General features: G+C 31.4%; 2 protein-coding genes across 2 annotated transcripts in view; both read left to right on the top strand.

Annotated features, from left to right (window-relative positions):
- The window catches only part of LOC134272034 (uncharacterized), a 25719-nt gene extending 2242 nt beyond the window's left edge, over positions 1 to 23477 (top strand). The window contains exons 2-9 of the mRNA XM_062754269.1: positions 4899 to 5078; positions 6369 to 6473; positions 6609 to 6675; positions 13859 to 14103; positions 14886 to 14960; positions 15171 to 15647; positions 23108 to 23357; positions 23438 to 23477. Coding sequence (XP_062610253.1) covers positions 4901 to 5078; positions 6369 to 6473; positions 6609 to 6675; positions 13859 to 14103; positions 14886 to 14960; positions 15171 to 15647; positions 23108 to 23357; positions 23438 to 23477 — 1437 coding nt within the window. The 5' untranslated portion in view covers positions 4899 to 4900. The remainder of the gene's footprint in view (positions 1 to 4898; positions 5079 to 6368; positions 6474 to 6608; positions 6676 to 13858; positions 14104 to 14885; positions 14961 to 15170; positions 15648 to 23107; positions 23358 to 23437) is intronic.
- The window catches only part of LOC134272033 (uncharacterized), a 28689-nt gene continuing 17280 nt past the window's right edge, over positions 16495 to 27903 (top strand). Inside the window, exons 1-3 of the mRNA XM_062754268.1 lie at positions 16495 to 16588; positions 23108 to 23579; positions 23925 to 24164. Of these exons, the coding sequence (XP_062610252.1) occupies positions 23516 to 23579; positions 23925 to 24164 (304 nt within the window). The 5' untranslated portion in view covers positions 16495 to 16588; positions 23108 to 23515. The remainder of the gene's footprint in view (positions 16589 to 23107; positions 23580 to 23924; positions 24165 to 27903) is intronic.

The following is a 27903-nucleotide window of genomic DNA, read 5'->3' as shown; positions in this document are numbered from 1 at the left end:
TTTTTCTTCATTGTTTGTGTAAATATATGTTTTAAGATAAATAATAATTATTGATTAATTGTTATTATTTTAGGCAGAGTTGGTTATATTTCATCCTTATTTCCGCGGTTTATTAAATATTAAGCCGAGTTTTCTTTGAAATAAATTTTACATGTAGCAAGATTAAAAGGTAAAAACTTATATAAGTAAGAATGTTATATCTTTTACAAACACACACACACACACGCACACACAGAGAGAGAGAGAGAGAGAGAAAGAGAGAGAGAGAGAGGGTGGTCTCGAGTAAAATTAAACGTTTTAAAACAGGTGCGTAGTTAAGCTATTTTGGAAAATAAATATGAGCATTCACATACAAACAAATGTACGACTTGAACTTTTTTCATTTTCTGTTTTCATTTCTTCGCTGATTATTTTCTAGCTCATTATAAACTCTACGTGTTTATTCATTATCCATCGGTCCTCGTGGGATATTGGCTAATGAATATGACGACTGATCCTCCCCTTTTAACTTACCCCTTCTCGTATTTTTTCACATTTAAAAAAAATCTGCGTGCCATGGGCGTTAAACAAAATTTATAAATGACGACAAAATCTCTTACAAGTCCAACACATCTACATCTGTCATGGTGAATATTTTTTGACTAAATTTCTTAAGGATACATGTGCATGGTTTCAATATCAATACAGGTTGATCAAGCAGATCATTAATTTTTTAAAGTATCACCCTTCCCTGCCTTGATATTCTTATCTATTTCAGGTTAAATTGTTTCCGACGCCTATATTATAATGGTTAATCCACAACTAATTAATTACTTCAATTTTTCCGTTTTCCTTCTTTTTGCAGTTTTATATTTACAGCTTCATGTGTACTGGACTTTAATTTAAATATTCTTACTTATACATGTGTATATCTCAGCATGCAAGTCAGTTTAATGCTCAAGCAACGCTTTACTACCTATTTTTTAAACAAGGTTTTTTCTTTCCCAAGTAATTTCTCACAACCAACATGTATGGAATCATTTCATAAAACCGATAATCGTGTTTAATATTACAGAACACTCTAAAATAAAATGGAGATTTTGTTTAATTTTATCCTACTCAAATGTTATAAATGTAATACCTGAAACTAAGTCATGTTTTAAAGAAAAGGGGGGGGGGCGTAAAATGATTTTCTCGGCAGGTGGGCTTTTCATATATACGATCGCATATAGGCTAATTGGGATTGTACATGTATAAGATAAAGAAGAATAGAAAGTATTTGTTTTAGTATATCACTTGATAGAGTATTAAATAAATTATTATCCGTAAGTAAAATTGGATTGATAACACGACGGTCGTCTAGATTTTCTCGACTGACACATTTTTATTTTTTTAAAATGGTAAACACAATTTTTTTTTTTAGATTTTGTCTCAAATTATTTGTTATTGATCATTATTTTATTTAGTAAACCAGCACAAGGTGTATAAAATTATATACTATACATCAAATAAAAAGGTTCCGGACATACCTATGAGCGGTTAACTAATAAAATGAAATTGAAAACCTGATAAAAAAAAACACGTGTAAATCTTCTCGTTAAATTTATTTACTATACTAGATGTAACATACTTTTCCAGTCGTACATGTATCTCAACATGTCCGACTTTGGAAAACAAAGAAAACAGTGCATTTGTCACCCATTTATTCGTAGTGCTTACTGTCACTTTTATCACATTATCAGCACCGTCATGGCGGCCGACGACAACGCCGCCGTGTGACAAAGCGCGATAACTCTGTAAATCTTGTAAAAAAGAATCGTGTATATTGAGCTGGCTCAAGTGATAAACAAGTCTAGAACACATTGAAGATATTCTGTGTGAATCTACAAAAGAAGTTTTTCCTCTCACTGAATTTTGCTGGGGGTTGTGTGTAGTTTATCCATTTTTGTATAAATGTTGATAAAAAATGGAAAATACCCCTTTTTATGTTGAAAAGTTGAATTTCTCGCAAAAAATTTTTCTTAACGAGTAAAAATTTAAACTGACAACAGCACTTTCTATGTTCCAGAGATCACGATGAATCCATCTATTTCCTAATCTTTGTACAATATTTTTTTTTCCACTTGTGCCGAGGTGATTTTGTGCAACAATATGGAATATCATAAATCTCAGTCACGTGATCACACAGCCATGTGACTTCAAAAAATGGTTTAAAATAAAACCTGATTAAACAATTATCTCAAGTTGACTGCAATTTCAAACAAGGATTACATATTAAAGTTAAAATCTAACTCAGAATATATTTTAAGACATTTTAAACCTGCAAACAGCCTTATCATAACTGCGTGACCTCCAGGGGTAGGACCGGGCCAAAATGGCCGACCAATGTTTTACTTAGAAATCTCAAGAAAATTATTTAAAATTCTTCTTCTCAAGAATGACAAAGCCATAATTCATCATATTTATATGGAAGCATTCTCAGGTAGTGTAGATTGAAGTTTGTTCAAATCATGACCCCCGGGGGTATGGTGGGGCCAAAATGGCCGACCAAATTTTACATAGAAATATATAGGAAAATTCTCTAAAAATCATCTCAAGAATAGCAAATGCGTGATTGATCATGGGACTACTTTGGGATTTAAACTTTTCAATAAAAAAACCAATTACTACTTTTTCCTAGTCACAGTGCTCATGTGAGCGTTGTTGCCCATGGACCTTTTGTTTTAGGAGATATATCAGTAGAACTTTAACCATAACATGGATTATCTATTTTGGAAGACATATCCTAAAACTTACAAATTTAAATTTGAAACAGATTATTTCGCTTTTTTAAAAATATGACATTTTTTTACTCCTGTACGACGAATACACATTAATTTATATTGAAGTTTGAATAATATGGATTTGCGAATTAAAAAATATCTATAAAATTTAAAATCTAGAAAATCTTAGATTAATATGATAATAATACTAAGTTAAATCAGTAGAATACAGTTCTTTGAGCTCTTAAATGGTTTGAGTATATTTGAAAATGATTTCAGTCTATGTCAAACATCAAGGATAACAATGAAGTCAAATTTGTCTCATTTGTCTTTATTGCAAGAAAGAGATAATGAATAGTATTCAATCTCAAAGTCCATAAAATAATACAAAATAAGAGCAGAGCAAACACATGCACGGACCTCCGAAACAAATAAGAGGTGGGATCAGATGCCATGGAGGAGTGAGCAATTCCTTAGTAATAGCTGACCGGTAATCAGGAAATAACGGAAAAATCCGTCGTCAGTTCAGTGTATAAATAATGGACTGTCAATTAGCATGAAGAACGTCAGTCGGCATTTGACTCAATGATAAATTGTATTTGCTGACAAGGTCATTGTATCGACCTTAGAACTTCATTGCAAAAAAAGGTTCACAGATAAATTGGGGGCTTCATCTTAAATCGAGGAATCAGAACGAATTGAGTCGATATACACCTGAAAAATGCAGGTTCCAAACCTGCTCATTTCTGATATTTTTAAAAAGATTTTAATTATCAAACGAACCAAACATACTTGAATTCCTAAGCTACAACAATATATTCAAATGTATGATAATTAATTTTAAAGTCCTCGGTTTTGGAGATTTTTTAAGTAATTAGAAGAATCAAAATGAAATGTATGCAGGAAGCAGGGAAAGGGGGATGCGTTATTCAGGCCTTTTCTGTTCTCACGTGATGTAAATTTCGTATATTCTAAAATCGTTCCTATTTACCAGACTCTCGTTCAAAGAAATTTAAAAAATATAAATATTTTGGATTTTATATAAAAAAAAAAACATATATCGTTTAGTAATTTGAACCAAACCATACGGTTATTTCTAAATTATAAAATTCCAAGAAGTTATTTCTGGTAGGAACCAGTAAAAAGCAGTTATAATGTCTTTTGATTATGTCGACTTTTGTTCGATATTGTATTTTTTTCACAACACAGTTTATCTTTTTCCGTTACTTTCTAGATGCTTTCATCATCATTAGTCACTATAATTAAGCTCTAAAGCTTACTGAAAAATGTCGAAGACCTTCAGAGAATATATCCATATAAATGCATGATTTTTATCAAATTCAACATAAATGACTAAGATGAATGCGTTGCCAATAAATGCAATTGATAAGGAATTTTTCAACAGAAAAATCTTCTTATAAAAAGGGATGGGGGATTTATGCCTTTACATGAGGGGCATGATTTATTTTCAACATAACAAAGGTTGATGTATAGTGATTTGATGAAGTAGACCTCTTTCAAAAATTTCTAGTACCATCCCTGTCCTTTTGATTGTGTCACATATTACAGATATTGTTTTCTTACATGTAACATACGGAAATATGTATCACAAATTTACAGTTAACAGTTATAACATATATGCATAATACAAGTGATTTGCCTGAATTAGTTATTAATATTCTTATCCCTACCAATTGTACATCAGATTTTGTTATATCCCGTTTTGTACACATGATATACACATGCCGTATCTTAATTTTCAAAGGTATCCCATAATTATAGAAGCTTCATGAATTATAGATTGTAAGCTTTCAACCTGGGATAATATCATTTTCTTGTAAATAAAATTAATTTATTCAATAGGGAAAATGCTGAAATTCCTCTGTTAAACACAGTCACGAGAGATGGCCTTTAGACCTCTTTAGTGATCATGTATTCATAATAGTTCTTCGTCTGAATAGCAGTGATGTATTTTGACAATTCGGATCCAAAAAAAAAATATCAGCAAACGTACAACCTTTGGATTGAACATATATGGAGCAACTTTACAACGATGAAAGTGTTCAGAGATGCTGAATTTCATTTTATCTGAGAATAATGCAATATTTAGTCGTATGATTATATATATTTTATTTTGCGAATGGTTTTTCCTTGTAGAAATGAAAAACGTTGTGAATTCATGTCCCCAGAACGCCACAGAGGTCTTGGAATCCTCCACCAGACTGGGCTGTGGTCAGGACAAGTATGGGAACGATCAGTACATCTGTGTTTCTAATAGAAACAAAACAGGGCTAGTAGAACTATGTTATAACGGTGTCATGGAATTGATACAAAGAGGTAAGTGTTCCAGTGTTCAAAGTGTTAAAAAGCGTGTATAAAGAATCTTCGTAGAGGTCAGATTATCATAGAAACATGTCGCAAAAAGATTTTAGACTGATATTATAAAAATGTATTCGGAAACTTTGCATATCGTCAGATTGCTTTCAATGAAACATGAAGAGCTAATTAAGAGGATTCCTCCGAAAGGAAAAAAATATCCAATAATTATAAGTATATTTGTTGTATTTTACAAACATAAAAGATATTTTAGGGAACATAAATAAGATTTATGTCAATGGATTTTAAGTTGTTCCATGTAAAAATGTTTCTTAAAGTGAGATATTTTATTAAAGGAGATTCGTTATTAATTAAAAAAGAAAAAAAATTTGAAATCTAAAACTGTAAAGAAAGAGAAGCTTTGATATGATAATCTATTTAATTACTTAAGAAGAAAATTTGTTAACACCAATCAATAAATGAAAAAAATTGAAACCTGATAGTTCTGAGAATTTGTTTTTATGTTGTTTTTTTTTTCACACGGTATAATCATAATCATGTTTTGGTAAGGTTTCTATCTAGATTTTACCAGCTCAGCGTCCTTAAACCTTGTCAAGCTCATTTATATATTTTTCTTTTGTCCTCTAGAGTTTGGACCTCCTTCTCTTCAATTTTCATTTGCACCCTAAAATTTAATTTTTCTTGAGATCTTATTCAATGTTTTTTCAGGATATCTCATTCAATGTTTTTTGAGACATATTTTTCTTGTTTTATTCAATTTTTGCTAGGAATTCATTCAATAAGTTTCAGGACATAAACATTTCTTGTTTTATTAAATATTTGCTAGGAATTCAACATTTTTCTTTGGAAAAAATCCATTTTCCTTTTCATTAATCATATGTCCTGTGCTATTTTAACTTTAAAATGATTTTTTTGGTTAATTCATTTTTTATTCTTCTTTGATTTGTTTGTTAAAGTTTTATACACTGAAATCAATATGCTGCAGTCCTTTGTTTCCAGAGTCTATCCTTTTTTGTCCAGTTGAACATATAGTTAGACTTATATTCTAATTTAATCGAAGCATGATCTTGTCATATCTAACTTATCTATTCTGTCATTAATTAGAGAATGGTTCCAAATATCATGCTCTTGTCCACAAGTGAAAAGTTTGTGTGAAATTCTGTTATAAGACTCTTTAATATTATGTTATATCTGATTGAAATGTTGACTAAAGCCTACTTTATAGTTTTTATTCCTCTTTTTTTTTACTACAACACACATATTCATGTTACCTTTCATCCCATTTTTAAGGTAACTGTTTGGAAACCGACGGAGAACAACTTTATTACGTCGATTGTCTTGGATTTTCATCAGGTTGTCCTGGCAACGATTATCCAAGCAATACAATATACCAGTGTAAGATCATTTATTTTTCAAAAATGCTAATTCATTGAGGGAAGAAGTATCTAATCACAACCTAAACGCATCTTAAAAATGATTTATTAATCGATATATTTATTGACATTTTAATTCCTTTATATATGATTCTAGATCCTGCTTGTCAAAGCATCAATACTGAACAACAATGCTATCTTGCTGAAGTCTCGTGTCCGAACAGGTAAGTATTTTCTTATCGCTCAATCTATTTTATGATCTTGATTTGCTAACTTGAAACTTTCAAATGTTTATGTAATGCATGCTGTTTAAGTAATATAAATATCAAAAATACCTTTAGTTTTCTTTCTAGATAAAATATCACGACACAGAATTTGTTTGTGAATGTACATTTATTAAAAATGACAATAAGTAATACATGGAACAATACAATTAAGGGATATTCAAAAGCTGATTACAAAATGAATATTCTTTTACATAACAACATAAAGTTATTTGAAGTTAGATTTGAAGTGGTACGGTGCTCTAAAACCTGGGGCAATGTGCAATGTCAAATGCAAAGAAGACAAATATCAAAGGTTCTAATATTTGGAGAAAATATTCCAATTAACAGAATCAGATTCTTTATTTTATCAAAACGGTTATAGGTATAAATATGAAATATCTTAAATACTATCATGAAAGGATTAAACAATAAAATATGTAAACAAAGTATATGTACACAAAGTACTAGTTTATGCATGTATATGCATAAAATAATAAATTTTAAAACCCTATATTTCTAGGGATTTTTCGTTTGAGTTCACTGATTGCATTGCACTGTGGTACTCTTATTGCCAATTCTTAGACTTGATTTTTTATTTAAGTTTCCGATATTCACATAATAATGGGAAACACTTCAGACCAGAAACCATATTTTTGTCTCCCAAACATTTGTACTTTTACATTTCTGAAGGTGTGAATTCAAGATCAAAACACTGCATTACAGTCCAGTGCACCGCCAGTTTCAAAAAGTCTTATTTCAACCCGGTGTATTAAATGTTTTAAAATAGTTCTTAAGGCATTAACCTAAACATCTAACGAAAAATTGTTAATCATAAATAACAAGAATTTTCATTTCTATTTGAAAATACGGAGTATTTACTAACTTTTCCGTAGGAATACTGTATGATGTACATATTTTTTATTGCAACTTCGCCACCTTACTACACTAGACAATGAAATGTATCATTTAAATAGGGTTTAAGTAATTTTCGTACAACCCTCGTACATAATATTTTTTTTTCCTTTTTAGATTCAAAAAATGCAATAACGTACATGCTTTTATTAGACAATAATGCTCTATAGTAAATATAAGATACTCTTTATTGTTGTGATATGGTATAAAATTCATAACACAATACGAAACGGAGTTTAATTACCCGGTAAACTGATTTCAATCTATCTAAACATATATTGTCGATTTCATTGCTGATCGGAATAAACTTTCAAGACCCTCACATTTAATCCAATCAAAGTTCCTTTGCTGTGTGTAAAATTTTCGTTAATAATTTTATACTTAATACTTAAATACTTATATACATGTTATAATGGTTTACTTATACATGTATACTTCAATGTATGAAAATTTCTTAGATATTTTCAGTTTTTCTATTTTTAGCTACGTACACCAACAGGCGGAAGAGATGTGTTAATTTAATTCCTTATATTTTTGTTTACTGGGGTGGTAAACTGAATTTAAGTACTGTTCCACGTAAGAATCAGGCAGACAGTACTAATAAGCCGGTACAGTGAAAATCTGCGAATTCATTAAATCTGATTTTAATGTATTCATTTGGGTCTAAAATGAATGATAAGTAATGATTTTGCTGTAATTCTTCATTCATCACCCAGCTGGGGATAAATTTGTAAAGGGGGGGGGGGGTGTTCTGTATACATTGTATGTAAATAGTGTATATTTCATGAAATAATTTCCTTAAAACCCAACAGGATTTGGAAAAACTAAATACATGAATACAATAATCATGGAAAGTAAAAATAAAATGTACTTTAATATTTTTGTGCAAATGAATGATTGCAAAGTTAAAGGGTAATCAAATAGTGCAATTTGCTACAATTCTTTGTAAGAATTATCTCCCTTAGCAAGTTTTTATATGTGGCGCTAGTAAAATAAAAATGGCAGCCTCCATAGCAGATCGCTTTGCAAAATTGTATTGAAGCAAAGTGCATTATTTATTGCAAATCTCTGGGTGAACTGACATAAATTGCATAAAAGGACTTCACAAAAACAGAACTATGGATGCAAGCACGTGTAAACGAAGTGAAAATCTGATGAGAGATACGGTGACGGTGAGCTGTAGCAGCAACTTGTGTATAACATGTCTATGGAATTACTATACTCGTATTGATCAAGGTGATGACAATTTTTTCATACTGCCGATTTCAGTATGAACAATGTCAGAAGTTCAACTACAAGGCCCTCCAGCTGATTACAAAAGTAAGCCCACGGAGAGACCGTCCACACCGCTTAGGCACTTACTCAACTTGGAAGGTGAGACCAATGTAGTTTTGAAAGAGGTTAGATTAATTTTTAGACAAAATTGACTTTTTTAAAAAAAAATGATTATTGATTACACTTTAAACAGTAATTTAAAAGTTAAGTATATTGGGGGGGGGGGGGGGCTGACCAGTTCATTTGGATTTGAAACATAAGCATAGTACATGTATATGACATATCGTCCTTGATGCCGTTCGCTCTTATTGTGGTTCACCTTGAGTCTGCTCACTCTAAAAAAAGAATTTTAACACTTGCTCCATTTGCGCATATGTTAGTTGGATAATACTCATAATTTCCTTTGATTTTTTTGAATTTTGGTTTAAATTATAATTTATTTTCAGAATTAAAAAAAAAATATTTTTATTAATCGATGTGATAAACATTAATTTGAATTTATGTTCAGTAAGGTACATTTTATATTAATTAAGAAATAAAAGATTCTTAAAACTATATGAATTGTCAACATGCTCAACGGTTTCATGGTTAAAGTCACTCTCAATTACCTTAATTATTTTCAAAGCATACATGCTAATATGAACCCTTAAAAACTAACAGAGAAGAAGTTCTCTTACAGTAATAACAAAATTAACAGCAATTTAACCAAATCAGTCTTTAAATAATATTAAAATCAGAAATAAAGTCAATAAGTACAGATGGAAAAAAACTAGATTAATTTATCTTTTAAAAAACAAAAATGACTAGAAATCCAGGGATAATGACATGAGTAAATATTTACAATAGAGCGATCAGGATCTATGGCGAACAGGACATAAGGACGAACAAGAACAAACCCTGCACAAACGGACTCGCGCGAACAGGTAGATGATGCGGATGGACCTGATACCTATGTTCTGTAATATACAATTGTTGTAAAATCTGGCCAGATTAAAGGTGTTTGAGGGTAATTTCTCAAGTATTTGATGATGCAGTCCATCAAGACATTATTGTTTTCACTTCTATATTAAAAAAAGTGAAGTAGCATAGTTATATGATTTTATAGACATGTTAAAAGGAACATATTAATTATTTTTTTTATTTAATGTCTTGAAAATTCCAGGCATATGCAGGCAATGTAATGCCAAGTGACTGAAACAGAAGAGTTTTATCTCACAGTCTTGAACTGGAAGATGACGAAACATTTCAATGGTAAGGATCAGTCTGTGTCGTATGTAAAGATATGCATGTATGCTTAAATTGATGTATTTAAAATTAAGCAACACATGTTTGCACTTTGCACTGTATTCATTTATGTGATTTATAAACTGCAGGAACTTACTGACTTAGTATTGATGGGGGGCTCCCCCTTTGTTTTTACTATATAAATGAAATGTTTATTGAAAGTCCAGCCTCCTCCCCCATCCCATACATAGTGATCCACACACCCATGTTGTACAGTTGGAGAAATGTAGTACATGTATTTGAGTGGACAATTTGAGATTAGAAGAAGAATATTTCAACCACCCAACCCTCACCTTCTAACACTGACATACACACACAATTGACATTTAAAAGAATTTCTGAGTTTGTTTCCGCCCCCTCCCCCCCCCCCAAAAAAAAAGCAGAACATATCAAAAATTCAAAATAAAAAAAATGGTGCAATGTCAGTGAACTGTGTTTGTCAATTATGGCATCGATTGCCTACATCAAAGATGCTAAAAATAATATTCTCTGTTTTGTATGAAATTTTACACAAACAGTACAACTACATGTGGCATTTGTACATTAAGAAGCCATTCAACTGCATCAACATCGACCTTGATTTCACAATCACATTCCTTAGATTTGTGATTTGTGTTTAGCCCAGTTTCACAGAAAATATTCATGATATTTTTATGAAGGTTTATTTGCAGATTCATAATTTCATATTGTTGAGAGCATAAATATTTTTTATCATGTTTTTTGCCATGACTTTGAGTCTTTGACTTGGTCATGCAGGTCCATTTACATCTCTGTTTGTATGTATATTTGTTGTTACAGAATAAATTGTACACGTTTCATAATTTCTATTTAATATAGAATTTCATTATTCTTATATAACTTATTCAAATGTAATAAAGCAAATGCAAGATGTATATTAGTCCCATAATAAATGAATACTCAATACTGACTCCTAAACTTCAATTTTGATAAACCTTTATACAATAAATTTCAATTGTTTGGTGATAATTGATAACCTTATTACTTCAGAAATCTCTGGAAATGGCATCATCAAATAAACAAAGACTGGAGTTCAGAAGACCAGTTCAACACTTTAGATAAAATTTATCAGGCAGTGACTTTCGTCTTCGACTTCCATGCATTTATAAGCACTAAAGATTACAGTTTTATGTCTCGGTATAAGACTATAAGAGACTACTAAACAAATGGTAGTTGTTGATTTCAAAAGAAAACTGTGTTGAATTCTGATATTCTGTTTTACATATTTCCCAGTAGTGAGGTTTTAATGAAAAGATTTATTTTTCATGAATTCAACTTTGTTGAAATTTTTTGAAAGTCATTTGAATACATGATCAACCTGAATGGCAAACATATGTGATGTGTGAAAAATGTCGCTCAGATCATGAATATATTTACATGTACTAGTTATGATTGAAATGTATTACATGTACAAAAAGGACAACATAAACAATTTAGGAAGATTTTCTTCATCACTTTAATGATTTTTCTTGTTAAAGAATACAATATTCTCTGACCTCAAAAACAGCCTCAGATATTTGATATTTTCAGGTTTTAGCACTTTTGGATTATCTCCCCTTTTCAGTTAAATTAGAGCATCTTAGTGGGCAGACATAAAAATTATTACATTGATTAACTGGAAAAAAAAGCATAGAATTGTGTTGTATTTGAACTTGAAAATTTAAAACAATTGTTTTGAACTGCAAAATTCATTTTACATGCAGGCATCTATGGCGTATACTGGACGTTGACATAGAAAAGTAAAATCCCTCATTTTTGTTAGAAATCATCCCCCAACTCACCCCAATATTAATACATGCAATAATTTACACAAAAATGTTTTAATTTCATATACCATAGAGTATGATGTCTTTTGACAAAATGCAGCTTTTTCTGTTGGCTGTTTGATTTTTATATTTTTGAAAAAGTGAAAATCCTCTAAAATCCATATTTTTGTTTCTTGCATATTTGGATTATCTCCCCTATGCCAGTATAAAATTAGAGAGATTTTACAGGGCTTTATATGAGTATGACAATATTTATTTTTGAAAAAGGTACATGTGTTGTTGTATTTTTAGTTACAATAAAAAGAATTTTTTTTCTAGATTTGTATTCATTTCAGTTGTATACCCTGTATTTCTATGGCATATGGACTTCGACAAAAAGAGTATTAAAATTTTTTCTTTTTTGTTCGAAACTCATCCATAATTTTCAGATGTTCATGAAAATTTGCGCAAAAATGTTTTTATATTTTTATAAGCTTCAGGGTATGATGTCTGTGGAAATAGTACAGTCTTTTAAGTTGAGTGTTGTTTTTTTTAAATTTTTCGATAGCTGAAAACCTCCTAAAATTGATATTTTCATGATTTTGCATATTTTGGATTACCTCCCCTTTTCAGTTCAAAATTAGAAAGTTTCACTGTTCATGGAAATGTTTTGTTAAATTGCAAAAAGACGATTGTGTTGTTGTATTTTGAGTTGAAAATAATAAGAAATTGTTCAGAAATGTAATATTAATTTCAGATGTATATATCTATGGCATATACTGGACTTTGACAAAAATAGTGAAATTTCTCTTTTTTGTATGAAAATCATCTATTATTTTCGGATATTTAATATAATTTGCACAAAAATGTGTTTATACTTTTGTAAGCCACAGGGTATGGTGTATTTGGAAAAAACATAATCTTTTGATTTGGCTGTTGGGTTTTTATATTTCTTAATAGCCGAAAATCATTTTAAAATCAATATTTTCATGTTTTTGCATTTAAGCATTATCTCCCCTTTTCTGTCTTAAATTAGAACACTTTACTGGACATAATTATATCATAATTATTTATGAAAAGTTACTAGTTGAGCTGTATTTTAATGAGAAATAAACGTAATTGTGATACCTTTTCCTATCTTGTTTTAATTCAAACTTGAAAATTGGCAATTTTGCATATTTTTTAAGGGAATTTCAGTCATGATAGGCCGAAAAGAGTATTTCTGTTGCCATGGAAACCAGACGCTGATTTGATAAAAAATAAATTTATTTTAGGAAGTCACTAAGTATACTATACCAGCATGCAAAGTTTAAAAAAATATGAGACACCTCATGTGCCGCCTCTTGCCTGATTCTTACGTGGAATAGTACTTAATACTTAATGTACGTATTTCTGGTGCAGCTGGAAGATAAAAAGTAAATAAAGAAGCAATTTTACAATATTTTATGCTATGCAAAGTCACGTTTGTTTGTATTACTTCTTCACTATCTCTTTAGGGTTAAAGCAGTAATAAATAAGTGGTTATAATAATGACTCTTATGGAATCAGCCAATCGAAATTGCCCACTTATTTGCAGACTTTTTTATATTCAAAGTACACAATCATGTATTGACGATCCTTCGAGATATTTGAAATTATAATCAAGAGGGACAATTATTTTTATTTCATTTTAGCGACAGTTGCAATTTTAAAATTGAAATATACTCGCGTAAATCATTTGTAAAAAGTTTCCCTTATTTAAAAAAAAAATTACAATTTCAGAACCCTAGAAAATAATCAATTAAAAAGTTTATACTTTGTTTTTACTGTATAAGTCCTTGATAGATAAAAAGAAAGAAAAGTAAATTTTTGGACCTTTTGATTTATGGATGAACTATATTATTTTATCATCCTTCATGTTTATTTAGCACAGGGAATGGAGTTAAAACCAGAGAGACTACAGAAACATCTTCGTTAGACTTAACAACAATCCGTAGTAGCTACAACTCAACAATCAATATTTTTGAGAGCACGGTCTCGCAGGAGAAACACGACTCTACTGGGATTATTGTTGGAAGCCTGGTTGCTGTTGTGTTTATAACTATTTTGGTACTGGCTGCTGTTCTTTGGAAATGGAAAAGAAATAAAGACAAGAGACGCACACCTAGTTTAGGTATTTTCTGAGATTTTTCAGTAAGTAACTCTATGACATTTTAAACTTGTAAAGCTAAAATGTAAACTGTATATTATAATATATAATATATATGTAAACTGTATATAATATAATTATATATATTATTATTTAAAAAAAACATATTGTAAAAATAGAGATTCTGTAGCTCAAACATAAAAAAATGCATATTTTTTTTTACGAATTATATCCACATACCCTCCTTATTGCAGTCTAACTGAAAACTAGATTATCTATCGTAAAAAGCAATATATTACTCGACTTGACTCAATACTAGTAATCAAATGATAACAAATGTATTTAGAAAATCCATATAATATTGTTAACATTTGCTGAGGATAAAATTCAAAAAAGAATGTTAAGTTTTTGGAAAAAAATAAATGGATAAACAGTGGTCCGGTGTTGGATCTCAGCCAATCAAAGAACAGAAATAAATGAATTGTTATAAAAATGAAAATCATTAAATACAAAATAGGAACATGATTGTGTCTAAGAATATTAAACAAAAGAATAATGAAATCCTATAAAATTTTTGTATTTCTATTTTACGTTTGGATGATTTTTTTTCTGAAAGGTATCTATTCATTTATTTTTAAATATTTTTAAGATATATCTATATGTATTTAAAAAAGCTATTCATTTATAACATCCATCACTGCTTAGATTGTAAAAGATTTAACCCAATACTTAAAATATAACAGAGTGAAACTTTTTTTTTGTAAACGATGTAAACTAGGTATAACAAGTAGAATATTTTTTATCAGTAGCTAGTGCGTCAAAAGATGCTGGAGTACCAGAAGATGAGCAACCTTTGCTGACACATACAAATCCTTCTGATGGTATTGATTTTTTAGAAATAATTTTATTTAGAAAAACATTAAAGATATTAATCCTTGAAGCTGAAAAGATATTAGTGATATCGAAATAATATCCCCTAAGACTATATTATACGTAAAAATATAAGTTTACAATTTTTTAAAAGAAAAATTAAAGAATATTATTTTTAGAAATATCAATTAAAAGAAACGGTATTTGCTTTATTTATTAAGATACGAAGAATTTGCAAGAAACACTATCCGTAGAGCTGGAACAGCAGGAAAACGTCAATGATGTCACCGATGTCCATTTCCTTAGTGACTCTGAGAGTTTCAAAGATGCTTTAGCTAATATTAAGTCAAAGGAGAGAGACAAAGATATTGCTGAGATCCGTGTCAAAACAGAACCGAAGAAGAAGATTCTTTTTATCCAAGAGACAGAGATACATACTGAGATGGGCAAGAGAAAGCATGGTGTCCAAAAGTCTGATGTAAATAGTGAACTAGAGAGAAGTGAGCATGAAATCACTGAAACTCGTGTTAATAGTGAACAAAAAGAAAGAGAGTATATTGTCGCAGAGACTGGTGTCGATAATAAACAAGACGAGACAGAGAATGGTGTCACAGAAGATGGTTTAAGTACTGAAGAAGAAGAGGAGGGGTTCCCCAGTGATACAGAGGAGAATGTCAGTTGTGATTCTGTTTATAGCGGTGAGTTAATAAAGCAAACAGTGGAAGCACTTATTCTTGACAATGTAAGATATTGGGAACAATTACTCCTTTATTTATGCACTCATTTTAGGTTTTTAAATGGAGGATACTATTTAAAATACAAAGACAGACTTTTATATTTGAGTAGAATAGATAGTAGATTTTCAAATTAGCACATATACTAATCATTACATTAAAGTAGATCGAGATCCAGAAGAAGGATTACATTATACCAGATAGACTCGCGTCAATAGCAAGGTAGCATTAGTTAATCGTAATCCAGAGACCAGCTTCAAAAGTAAACAAGAAATTCGAGTGAATGACATTAAATTAATTCATGTAAATAATTATAACTAGAGGAGATTTCTATGGTTTTACACAATTTGGTACTAATATTGAACCAGACAATATTTTAATTCATTGGCTAAAACAATCAATTGTTGCAAAAGATACAAATACAACAATTGTTGTTTTCAATAACGGAGGTAAATGTTTAAAAAACAAAGGGTGCAACCCCCCCCCCCCCCCAAAAAAAATACATCTTTTGATTATGTCGGCATTCTATAATTAATTCATATAGGTAATGAATTAATGTTTTCTACACCTGGTAATGAAATAGAATAGAATACAATGCAAGGGAGAGACATTCCAAATAAATCGTTCATCTTGCTTTCACTGTTCGTTTACCCTTCAGTTTTAAGATCAGTGGGGGGGGGGGGGGGGGGGTGAAAATATATCTGTGTCAACTTGTTGGATAAAGAGATTATCAAATCACAAAATATAGATACATGTATCTTCTAATAATATGCAAATATACTAGTAGTTTAAATTAATCATGAAGCTAAACTTTTGAACTGATGTCTGTTTTAATTATTTTAATACTTTTTTTATTTTTTCTTCAGACGTTGGTCATTACAATCTTTGGAAGACAGGTCTGTCCGGTAGGCATGGTAGGTAAAAGTAATATTCAAAAATTAATAACTTACGATTTTTAAGTTTTTCATGCTTTTTATCTCACTTGAGCTGAAAGCGAAAGTGAGCTTTTCTGATCACATTTTGTCTGTAGTCTGTCTGTCCGTTTGTATTTTTTTTTTCATTTTCAACTTCTGCTCCAGAACCACTCAGCCAATTTTAATCAAACTTGCCACAAAGCATCCTTGGGTAAAGGGGATTCAAGTCTTTTTTTCAATTGAAGGGCCACGCCCCAATTCTAGTTGTGATAATTGATAAATAGTGAACATTTGGGGGAATGTTTTAAAAGTCTGCTTCTCAAGAACCAATGAGCAAGGAATGAAGCAACTTACGCAGGGGAATAGTCCTTAAATAGTGTACATTCAAGTTAGTTCAAATCATTCACCCCAAGGGTTAGGGCGGGACCACAAGGGTTCATCAGAGTTTTACATAGAGATACATAGAACAAGCCTAGTATTCCGACGGTCCGATAGTCCGACAGCCCAGTAGTCCGACGGTCCAATAGTCCGACAGACCAGTAGTCCGACTGTCCGATAGTCCGACAGCCCAGTAGTCCGACGGTCCAATTATCCGAGAGCCCAGTAGTCAGACATTTTGACCATCACCAATATTTTTAATAGAGTTAAAATTATTCCTTTTAGAAAATATTTCAAGGAAATTACAAAAAACGGCAAAAATCGACCAAAGTAAAAGTGTAACACGTAGTGTAAGGGTTGAAACAAAAATTCATTTTTCCTTCCCCCGGGTCGAAAGATTGAGCCCATAAGGGTGTGTGTGTGTGTGTGTGTGTGTGTGTGTGTGTGTGTGTGTGTACTGTGTGTGTGTGTGATTTGTCTGTCTTCCATCTATTTGTAAACTGTAACCTGCCAAAAAATAGCGTTTTGAACATTACAGTCTCCGGGGAGGGGGGGGGGGGGGGGGGCTGTTTCAACAGAAAACTGTAAGAAATTATGCACTTAAAGAAAACGAATACTTTAATTTGCTTTCTAATTTTTATAATAATTATAATTGAATGTTTCATATATAAAAGTAATCAAATTAAAATAAAAAATTCTACTCATTTAAAACGACTTATAAAGATAGGACTTTTCTGTAAATCAAACAATTAAAATCAATTCAAAGATATAAAAGAAGCGATTCGTCTGTAGAAATAACCAGGGACGTACGTAGCATTATTTTTAAAAAAGGCGACCAAAAAAGTCAAATTTTCTGAAGAATAATATAAATTTATTGACTGAGTTAGAGGGCAGCATGCGTTTTGTCGGACAAAAGAACCAAGCTGTGTGCCTGAGCTAGGTCGTCAGGCCGAAGGTAGACATTTTGGTTCGAGGGTCGACAAAACTCATTATGCCCGAGAATACAGTCAATAAATGCTTTGTTGTATCTTTTATTTAATTTTTTTTTGGACATACATGTTTTTTGTAAGTTTTCTTCCGTGCACGTTGTGTAACATCATCTTCGTCACTTTTGAACGCCAACGAATGAAAATGAGATTAATCTCCGCCCATTCTGTGACGTAAGCGGTCCAACATCTCATCGACCGGTCCAACATTTCATTCAGCGGTCAAACATTTTTATGCCTGCTCAGCAAAACGTAAGAAATTAAATGTATGACTTTTTACCGTATAGATTTGCATAGAAACAAATTTCTAAAGGTATGACAATTAATTTATATGAAAAATTATGGCTTAATCAGTTAATATAAACAATAGCTGAGAAAAAACAAAATTAATTTAATATTTTTATTATATCACAAACATTATTTATCTCAACAGATACTCTTCCCTTCTTCATTACCTTGCTGGTAGCAACAACTTTTGCAGCTATTACCTTGGGCTATTTCCGTGTCGCCAATATTAAACGATTATTAATTACTTGTGACGTAGCACTGACGTTGCTGTCTAACAATTCGTTTTTTCGGCAGGCCAGTCAACAGTGAAATTGTTAGACCGATGTGATAAACATTTCTTTTGTAAGCCTTTTTATTAGTGATAAATATATATATAGAAAGCTATTTATGTGGGTATAACAAAAAATATTAAAAAGCTACATATCCCCGATACTTTGATTATTGGGGCATAAAAAAACCAAAATAAAACCTAATTCATTAGGGTGATAATGCTTCATACTTAACTTTCTATACCAACCATGCACAGACAGGGGTAAATGTAATTCTTTCCGCTTTCTGCTGTAGGAATTAGTTATATATGACAACAAATTATCGGGCTGTTGGACTACTGGCCTGTCGGACTATCGGGCTGTCGGAATTCTGGGCAGTCATCGATTAGATATACAGTGTCTATAGGAAACATCTTTAAAAATCTTCTTCTCAAGAACAGCAAAGCAACGGTTGGTTATATTTATATGAGAGCATCCCCAGGCAGTGTAGATTCAAGTTTGTTCAAAACATGCACCCGGGGGTAGGGCGGGGCCAGAATGGACGATCAAAGTTTAACATAGAAATATAAATGAAAAATCTTTAAAAAATATCTTCAAGAACATCAAAGCCATGATTTATCATATTTATTTTGAAGCATCCTCGGGTAGTGTAGATTCAATTTTGTTCACAACATGATCTCTGGGGGTAGGGTGCGGCCACAATGATTTATCAAAGATTTACATAGAGATGCATGTATATAGAAAAATCTAAAGAACAGCAAAGTCGTGATTGATCATATTTATATGAGAGCACGCTCAGGTAGTGTAGATTGAACTTTGTTCAAATCATGACCCCGGGGGTAGCATGAGACCACGAGGACCATTAAAGATATACATAGAAATATAAAGGAAAATCTTTTTTAAAAAATTCTTCTCAAGAACAGCAAAGTCATAATTGGTCATACTTTAATGAAATCATCCTCAGGAAGTGTAGATTCAAGTTTGTTCAAATTGTAACTCTGGGGGCTATAGGGCAGAACATGCACGAGGGACGATCAAAGTTTTACATTGTAATATTCAGGAAAATATTATTTAAAAAAAAAAAGATGGACACAACAATGCCATGATTAATCATTTTTAACTTAAAGCATCCTCAGGTAATTTAGATTTCATCTTCTTCCCATCATAACGGTCGGGGAATGGGGTCACCGATTTAAAGGGTAAAAATCCATAGTTAGTCAAAGAAATATGCAAATATCTTTGTTATTGTAGATTCAAGTATTCAAGTTTCTTCAATTCATAGTCCCGTCCATTAGCCACATTGCTCAGGTGAGCGATGTGGCCCATGAGCCTCTTATTTATTTAATGTTCTTCGGAAAAATTATAATTTATCATCGATAAAATGTATTTAAGTTTTTTTTTTGGTTTATGAAAATCTAACCGCTTTCATAAAAAAAAAAAATGTAATTTAAAGCACTCCGAGATTATGAACTAGTGCCCTACTGAAAGGTTTAATCGAGTTCCTATTTAAAAAAAAAAATAATAAAATGACCGTATTCCCCTATATTAATTATTGAATCGGACTAAAACAGTTTTTTACTTCATCTGTAAAAAATCAAGATACATTAATATAGCAAAATTTAGGTCAATATCTGCAAACATTTAGGAAAAAATGCAAAAACTGTGTCAAATTAAAACAGACGTATTTTTCTTGAGAATCATTGAAGTAGAACGAAATTCAAATTCGATCTGTAACTCATCAAGATACAGACCATTCACCATTAAACGTGGTACTACATCTCAGAAACGAAACGAACCGTCCCGTGCAGGAACCGTACCGTACCGTTCCAAAAAAAAACGTTAAACGCTCCGAGGTCAACCCCCCCCCCCCCCCAAATAAAAAAAAGAAAAGAAAAAGAAAAAAAAATTAAGGAAAGTTTTGGAATTTACTGCGACAACTAACGTGGACGGAATAAAAGCAGAGAGTTTTTTAAATGAAAAGAGGCCCACGGGCCTTATAGGTCACCTGGGCATTGTGTAACAACTTTCAAACAATTAAATGTACTTTGTGTTTTAAACCAGATGCCATGAAATTCGCAATTCACAATTGTGAAAGAGGCATTGCACTATTGCTTATCAGATATATAGACTCAGCATGCTTACTCTATTTACTTAATACTCAGAGGTAGATCAGATTAACAAAGAGAAAATGCACTTACACTTTATATATGTAACCAGTTGTGCACCTCATCCCAAAGGAACCACTGACCTTAGGGCCATATATATTTCAAAATTTTGCAAAAATTATCGTAAAATGGTTGATTAAAACCAAAGAGCATGTTTCAGGGCATTAATTTATTTTCAGACTATGTAACCCCCCCCCACCTCCCAACCCAGGGGGGGGGGGGGGGCATAAAAATAACCATTTTACTCGATGCATCATTCTTCATTATAAATACATAAACTTGGATCATTGTCATAAGACACAGGAACAAAGCCAAAATCAAAGAATTAATTTAAAGTAGTTTCACTATATAAACAAGAGAGTCCCGTCCTAACACCAGAACCACTGACCCTGGAAGGATAAAATTAACAATTTTGGAAGAGGCACTCTTGCTTATCGTAACTATGTACAACGTACTTAGTTTGCTTAGTTTATTTAATACCCAGGAGCAGAGGAAAAGATTTGCAAAGAATTAATGCATTTTCACTATAAGGTAAATAGAGCCCCGCCCTAACACCAGAACTCCTGACCCTGGGGCCATAAAATTCACAGTTCTGGAAGAGACACTCTTGCTCAACATGACTAATAGATGTACTTACATAGTTTATTAAATACCCAGAAGTAGAGAAGAAGATTTTCAAAGATTTAATGCATTATCACTTTATGATAAAAAAAAGTCCCGCCCTAACCTCCCTGACCCTGGGGCCATAAAATTCACAAAACGAAAGGACCTGTCACAAAAATTAAATATGTGAAATATGATAGTCCTAGTATTTACCATTCAAAAGTTATGGCTGAATCAAAAGTTTGGAATTTTCGTGCAAAAGTGGGTCAAACTCCAAGGTCAATAGGTCAAATTTGGTGGTCTTATCACATGGAATTTACATGTAAAATATAAAAGTCATAGTTCCACTCAATCAAAAGTAATAGACTAGGTTAACGTATTTGTGACGGTCGGAGAGCTAGACAGACAGACAGACCGGCGGTCAGACGAATGAGACTTAATGTCCCCTCGCTTTCGCGAAAGCGGGGGACAAAAAAGAAAGAAACGACTTTGTTAAGTTGTCAATCGTACAACTGCGTATATGCACCGCATATTTAATTTGTATACCGAGCACAAAAACCGTTCACAAAATGAATAAACCGTTGCATGAAACAAAACATACCGTACAATGCAAGTGGTATACACGTAGACGCACGTTTTAGGTTTTTCATTGAGATACCAAAACATCGGACTATCTACAAATGTTTAGACAAAAAGTAAAGATTGCCAAAAAGGTCAGACTGACTGACTGACAGAGAGACAGACAAAGGGGCAGGCGGTCGGACTCAGTGGAAATCTATAGCCCCTTCTGTTCCAGGTGTGGGGAATTAATATATCCGGCATCAATTAGGACTGATAACAATGTAGCCACAGGTACTTGTGGACAGAACCCCCCCCCCCCTCTTAATATTCCACCCGGGGCTTGTTGGACATCTTTTTCACAAATTATATTCATAACACTTAATCATCATGAGTACAATAGAAAAAAATCATTAAAACCCAAAAATAATCGCTCCACAAAAAAAAAAAAAAAAATGCCCACAATACAGTATAAGAGAGAGCTGTCTTATAATGTATAGTGGGTATTTGTTTTGTGGATCGATTATTTTAGGGTTTTAACGATTTTTTTCTATGGAACTTATGATGAATAAGTGTAAGTAATATAATTTGTGAACAAAAATGTTCAACAAGCCCCGGGGTGGAATATTTAGGGGGTTGGGGTGTCCTGCCCACAAGTACCTGTGAATGTAGCTTACAAATGTAGGTATACTTGAAAGCCCTATAGGAAAGATTTACATTGGATTTAACTGATTCATATGTTATTGCTTTTCAATTTTTGGGAAATTATTAATAAAAGTAGTTTATTAATATAATTTAACAAAACCATATCTCCGGAATTTAGAGAGAGAGAGAGAGAAAGAGGGAGGGGGCTAATTCTGCGAGGGAATTTCTCAGTTATTTATCTGCTTTCTCGTATTTTGTCTGTATGGTACATGTATTATGCAGCATAAAATGTACATATTTGTACACTGTTTATAACCGTTTGTTGGATAAGAACTAAAGACATATAAACTATATTTTTTACAAAGAGATCACCTTTATTTTAACTAGTCTGTACATTACTAACAAAGCTATAATTATGTTGCAATAAATGTACATGTACATGTATTTGTTTCAAAAATACCTTCATAAGTAAAACACACAGGGAATACTATGAATTGAGAACAATAACTACAATGCACCATTACCAAGTAGGCTATAATATAATATTTATCTGATACTTATGTGTGAAATGCTGCATGTATTAGTAGTTACTCGAAATACATTAATTTTGTATTTTAGATAAGTTCTCCACACTGACTGATGACAAGGTGTCCGTGTTATTCTGTTTTCTGTGTTCTGACTCCGGTCCTCCTGACTTCACTGACAAAGAGTGGCTGGACTTGCTTAATGTGATACGACAGAAAGTGTACGCTAAAGAGAATCCTGTAACACGTGAGGAAGCACAGCACACTCTGGACAGACTGAAGTCACGTGATTACCTTTGGGAAGATCAGGAAAAGATAACGGAGGACACAAAGGATGAGACAATGTATAGGATAGCATCAATAAACGGAGATATACCATTCTGGTACAGTAGTTATGACACAGCCTGTGTGTACCTGAGATCAGAGAGATACAACAGAGAACCTGGAGAGAAGTGTGTCAGTAGTGAGTGGCTTAGATTCCTTACTGATTCTCCGTCTACAGATGAACATACTGACTCACGTCACCATGAAGGATACAAATATCTATGATGAGATACAGCAGATATGTAAGTCAAAGTATAATAATTGTAAATTGTTTTATTTTTTCTTCCAGAATTTTCTTTAAATAATTGGATTCCATTTTAAAGAGTTAAGTTATCTGTAGAAACATTTATACATTTATAATAAATCACTTTCTTTTTTCTTTTTTTTTGTAGTTGCATTGTACATGTTGTAGTAGCTTCATCGATTACAATTTAATGCTACAAGATTAACATATTATAATAGAAGTAACTGATCGAATATGTGTAATAAATCTATAATTTGAATGTATCTCTACCTTTACATGTATATTTTCATAATGGTATTACAGTGTAAATGTTTATTATAAACAGTATATATTTTTTCTACAGTAAATATCCCAGAAAATAAAATCAAGAGCAGTAAAGATGAACGAGAAAAATTTCTAACGGAACTAAGAAGAGAAGGGGAGACTGTACATTACAGAGGAAGATCACAGGACAGTGTAGATCACGTGACGTGGCTCTGGAGAAGCAAGGCTTGGGCGAGACCTGATATCGTGAGATCCTGTATAGGTCTCCATTCACACTGGGATCTTTATATCATCGACAACAAAACCTATAGAAAACCAAGTAAGAAAGTTTGATTTTCTAGAAAAAATAAAATTTGTTTTTTAGTTATTTCTGTGAATTCAGTTTATTCTATTTTTTACCCGTGACCATGTATAGAAAAATGATTTATAGACAGTTTGCCTGTTGCCCAATCTGTTAAGAATTCTGAATAAAGTTTGCCTAAATCTATACCTGGAACTTTGTTTAGACATAAATTTAAAAATGACGGGTGTTAATTTTTCTGCTTAAAATAAAATAAAGAAGAGGATTATGGTTTGGGGAGATGGAAGTTCTTTCATGACCATTTTTTACTTTCAAACACTACGACTCACCCTTCTTCAACTTTAACTACACTGCATCGTGTATGTTGAAAGTGTGCATGTTGGGGGGGTATATACCTACGTCTCAATTTTTATTATCTATATGATGTCTATTGTTTTTTAAAAAAAAGCTACCCCCCTTGTTTTGACGCCAATGGCAATCTTTATTTTTAATTAGTATAGGGCCTTATTTTTATGTATTTTGCAAATCAAAATGTCAGTCAAAGTATCAGTCTGTTTCTCTCCCCCGATTTCGTTTAAAATGTTGTAAAATTAAACTTGTTTAAATATTAATCCAAATTAGTATTATTCTCCTTTCTCTTTAACATGATTTTCATTTGCTTATTTTCATGTTGTATGTAAGTGTACATGTATTCCGCATCATTTGTTGTGAAAGGTGGTGAAAATGCTTCAGGTCGTATAAAGGATGATGTGACATAGCTGCTATCTGGGGCCCCTTTTCCACGACAAATTATATATATATATATATATATATATATATATATATATATATATATATATATATATATATATATATATATATATTATTAATATCAATTGTCACATCATCGTATTAAAAATATTTACAATATCTTGTTTACATCAATACATCATTAATACATATAATAAACAAATACAAAAAATATAATAGAGACAAAAGAATAGGGGAAAGAGAAAGAAAGGAAGAGAGAAAGAAAGAGGGGATTGAGAAATGGTGAAAGAAGAGCAGGTTCATAAGAATAAAGTAGTGGCAGATGTATGTCCAAGCATTGCAAAAGGTCTTTAGGTGTCTGGTATCAGGGTCTTACATGAGTGAAAGCCAATCTTTCCATTTAGTGTTAAATTCATTAATTTGATTATTCTTTGTTGCACTTTATTTCATCGTAGATAGTAATGTTTTAATATCTCCACGTAATGCTTGTAATCTCAAAACCTCATTTCGACACTAATTTCTATACATAAATGCTTTAATACAAAAAAAAAATATTGTATTTAATTCACCATTGTTGGGTTTTGGATTTCCAAATATGAAATTACCACTATCTTTTGGAAACTCTATACCATGGGCTTCACAGAGAATTGTAAAACTATGTAAAAGCTCCTGAACCTTCTGGCATTCCCACATAATATGAAAAATTGTTTCCTCACATGTCTCACAGAAGCTACAAAGTTTAGTATCCTTCAAACCTATTTTATATAACGTTTTATTTGTAACCAAGATATGCTGATTTATTCTGAATTGTAGCCATTGTAATTTAGAACTTTTTGTACATTGAAAAGGAATATTATATATCATTTCCCATAGGGAATCTTGAATTTCAAAATGTTTACTCCATTTTACTTTTGAAAAAGGTACTATGTGTTCTGTATTCAAAATTTTATACATAGCTTTTGTTCCTTTTCTACATAGACAAAATAATTTTAAATGAAAAGGTAGAATCGGCCTTGGGTTTAATCTTTCTTTGTTTACTTTTTCTACAGCCATCGCTTCTTTTACTGCTTTCTGTAAAATTGCATATGTCAAAAAGTTGGTTTCTATATTAAATTTTGCTTTAAGATCATCTAATTCTAAAAAAGATCCTGTTTCGTCTAACAAATCTGAGATAAAAATTACATCATTCCTAAACCATTTGGAGTAAAAAATGGGCTTATTGTCAATTTTAAGTTTTTTATTGTACCATAATGATTGAGAGATAAAATCCTCCCATGACTCTATTTTCATTTTGTCTTCTATATTTTTGAAAGCAATTAAAATATCTTTCCAAAAATCATAATTTATACTTTGTAATATTATTTCAATATAATTTGAACCAATATTAAATAGCTTTTTGATATTAAAAGCTTTTTGAAAGAGTGATCTCCATTTAGAATCCTGGCCATTGAGTAGTTTTTTAATCCAAGATGATTTTAAACTCTTAATGTAGTTATTTAAGTCAATCATATTCAATCCTCCACTCTTGTAATCTTGAGTAATTTGTTTTCTTTTTATCTTGTCCACTTTTGATCTCCAAAGAAAATTAAATAGAACACTATTTAGATTTTTAACAAAATTTTCAGAAGGTGAAAGTAAAGCAATAAAAAGATGGTTTAACTGTGCTATTAATAGTGATTTTATCAGTGAAATCCTACCCAAAGGGGTAGTACGTCTTTTACTCCACTGTAGTATTATATTCTTAATTTTGACCAATGTTTTGTCATAGTTGAGTTTTGGAACTCTAGTTAAGTCAACATCAAAATAAAAACCTAGTACTTTAAATTGTGTTGTCAATTGAAAGTTCATTTCATATAGAAGTTTTTCATTTGAATATATTTTGTTCCTATCCAGACTATTTGTGTTTTAGAGAGATTAATTTTAATCCTGATAATTTATAAAATTTGTCTATTTCTTCAATGCAATTTCTTAGGGATTTTTCTGTTCCATCTAGTATAACTAGTGTGTCATCCGCATATTGAGACATTAGGTATTCTTCCCCATCAATTTTAATCCCTTTAATACTTTTATTATTTTTTTTATTTTTAAAGCTAATATTTCTGCACATAGTAAAAATATATATGGAGAAATTGGATCACCCTGGCGGCAACCACGGCCTAGTTTAAAGAATTTAGATAGGTGGCCTGCTTGATTGATTGCTGATACAATATTACATTGAAATAATGAAACCCATCTTCTTTGAAAAGAACCAAAATTAAAGAATTTTAGGGCTTTATCAATAAAATTCCACGACACTGTGTCAAATGCTTTTTCAAAATCAATCATTAACAACATTCCAGGGATATTTCTTTCTTCTGTATAGTGCATTAGATCATAAATTAAACTGGTATTTTCTCCTATGTATCTTCCAGTTACAAAACCTGTCTGGTCTGAATTATAATTGTATTCAAGATATTTTTCATTCGACTTGCTATACAGCCAGAAGCTATTTTATATACAACGTTTAATAAAGATATTGGGCGCCAATTTTTTATAAAAAAATTACTTTTTCCTTCTTTAGATATACAAGTGATTTTTCCCTGTTTTTGTGTTACAGAAAGCTCTCCTTTTTTGTAAGCATAATTTATTGATCTTACTATGAAATTTCCCAGCTGTTTCCAGAAAACTTTGAAGAATTCTGTTGTAAAACCATCGCTTCCAGGACTTTTATTATTTGACATATTTTTCAAAACTAGTAAAGCTCCATTTAAAGTTATCTCCCCCTCAAGAATATTCTTTTGGGTATCACTAAGTTTTTCTGCAGCAATATCCCAAGTATGATCACTTAGATCAATATCTGTCATCTCCGAATTAGCCTCATAAAGTGTTTTATAATATTTTTCAATTTCAAAAAGAATATCTTTCTGATTTGTTATTTCAGAATCTATTGATTCATCTTTAATCAATTTAGGGATTATTTTATTTGTATAATGTCTGTTCTCAAGGTTTAGAAAGTAATTAGTAGGTT

The sequence above is a fragment of the Saccostrea cucullata genome, unplaced genomic scaffold, assembly GCF_032062105.1.
Source record: "Saccostrea cucullata isolate Sc308-1 unplaced genomic scaffold, CSIRO_AGI_Scuc_v1 ctg1835, whole genome shotgun sequence".
Classification (NCBI taxonomy): domain Eukaryota; kingdom Metazoa; phylum Mollusca; class Bivalvia; order Ostreida; family Ostreidae; genus Saccostrea; species Saccostrea cuccullata.
The sequence above is the reverse complement of the archived record's forward strand: the minus strand, read 5'-3'. Positions and strand labels throughout refer to the sequence as shown.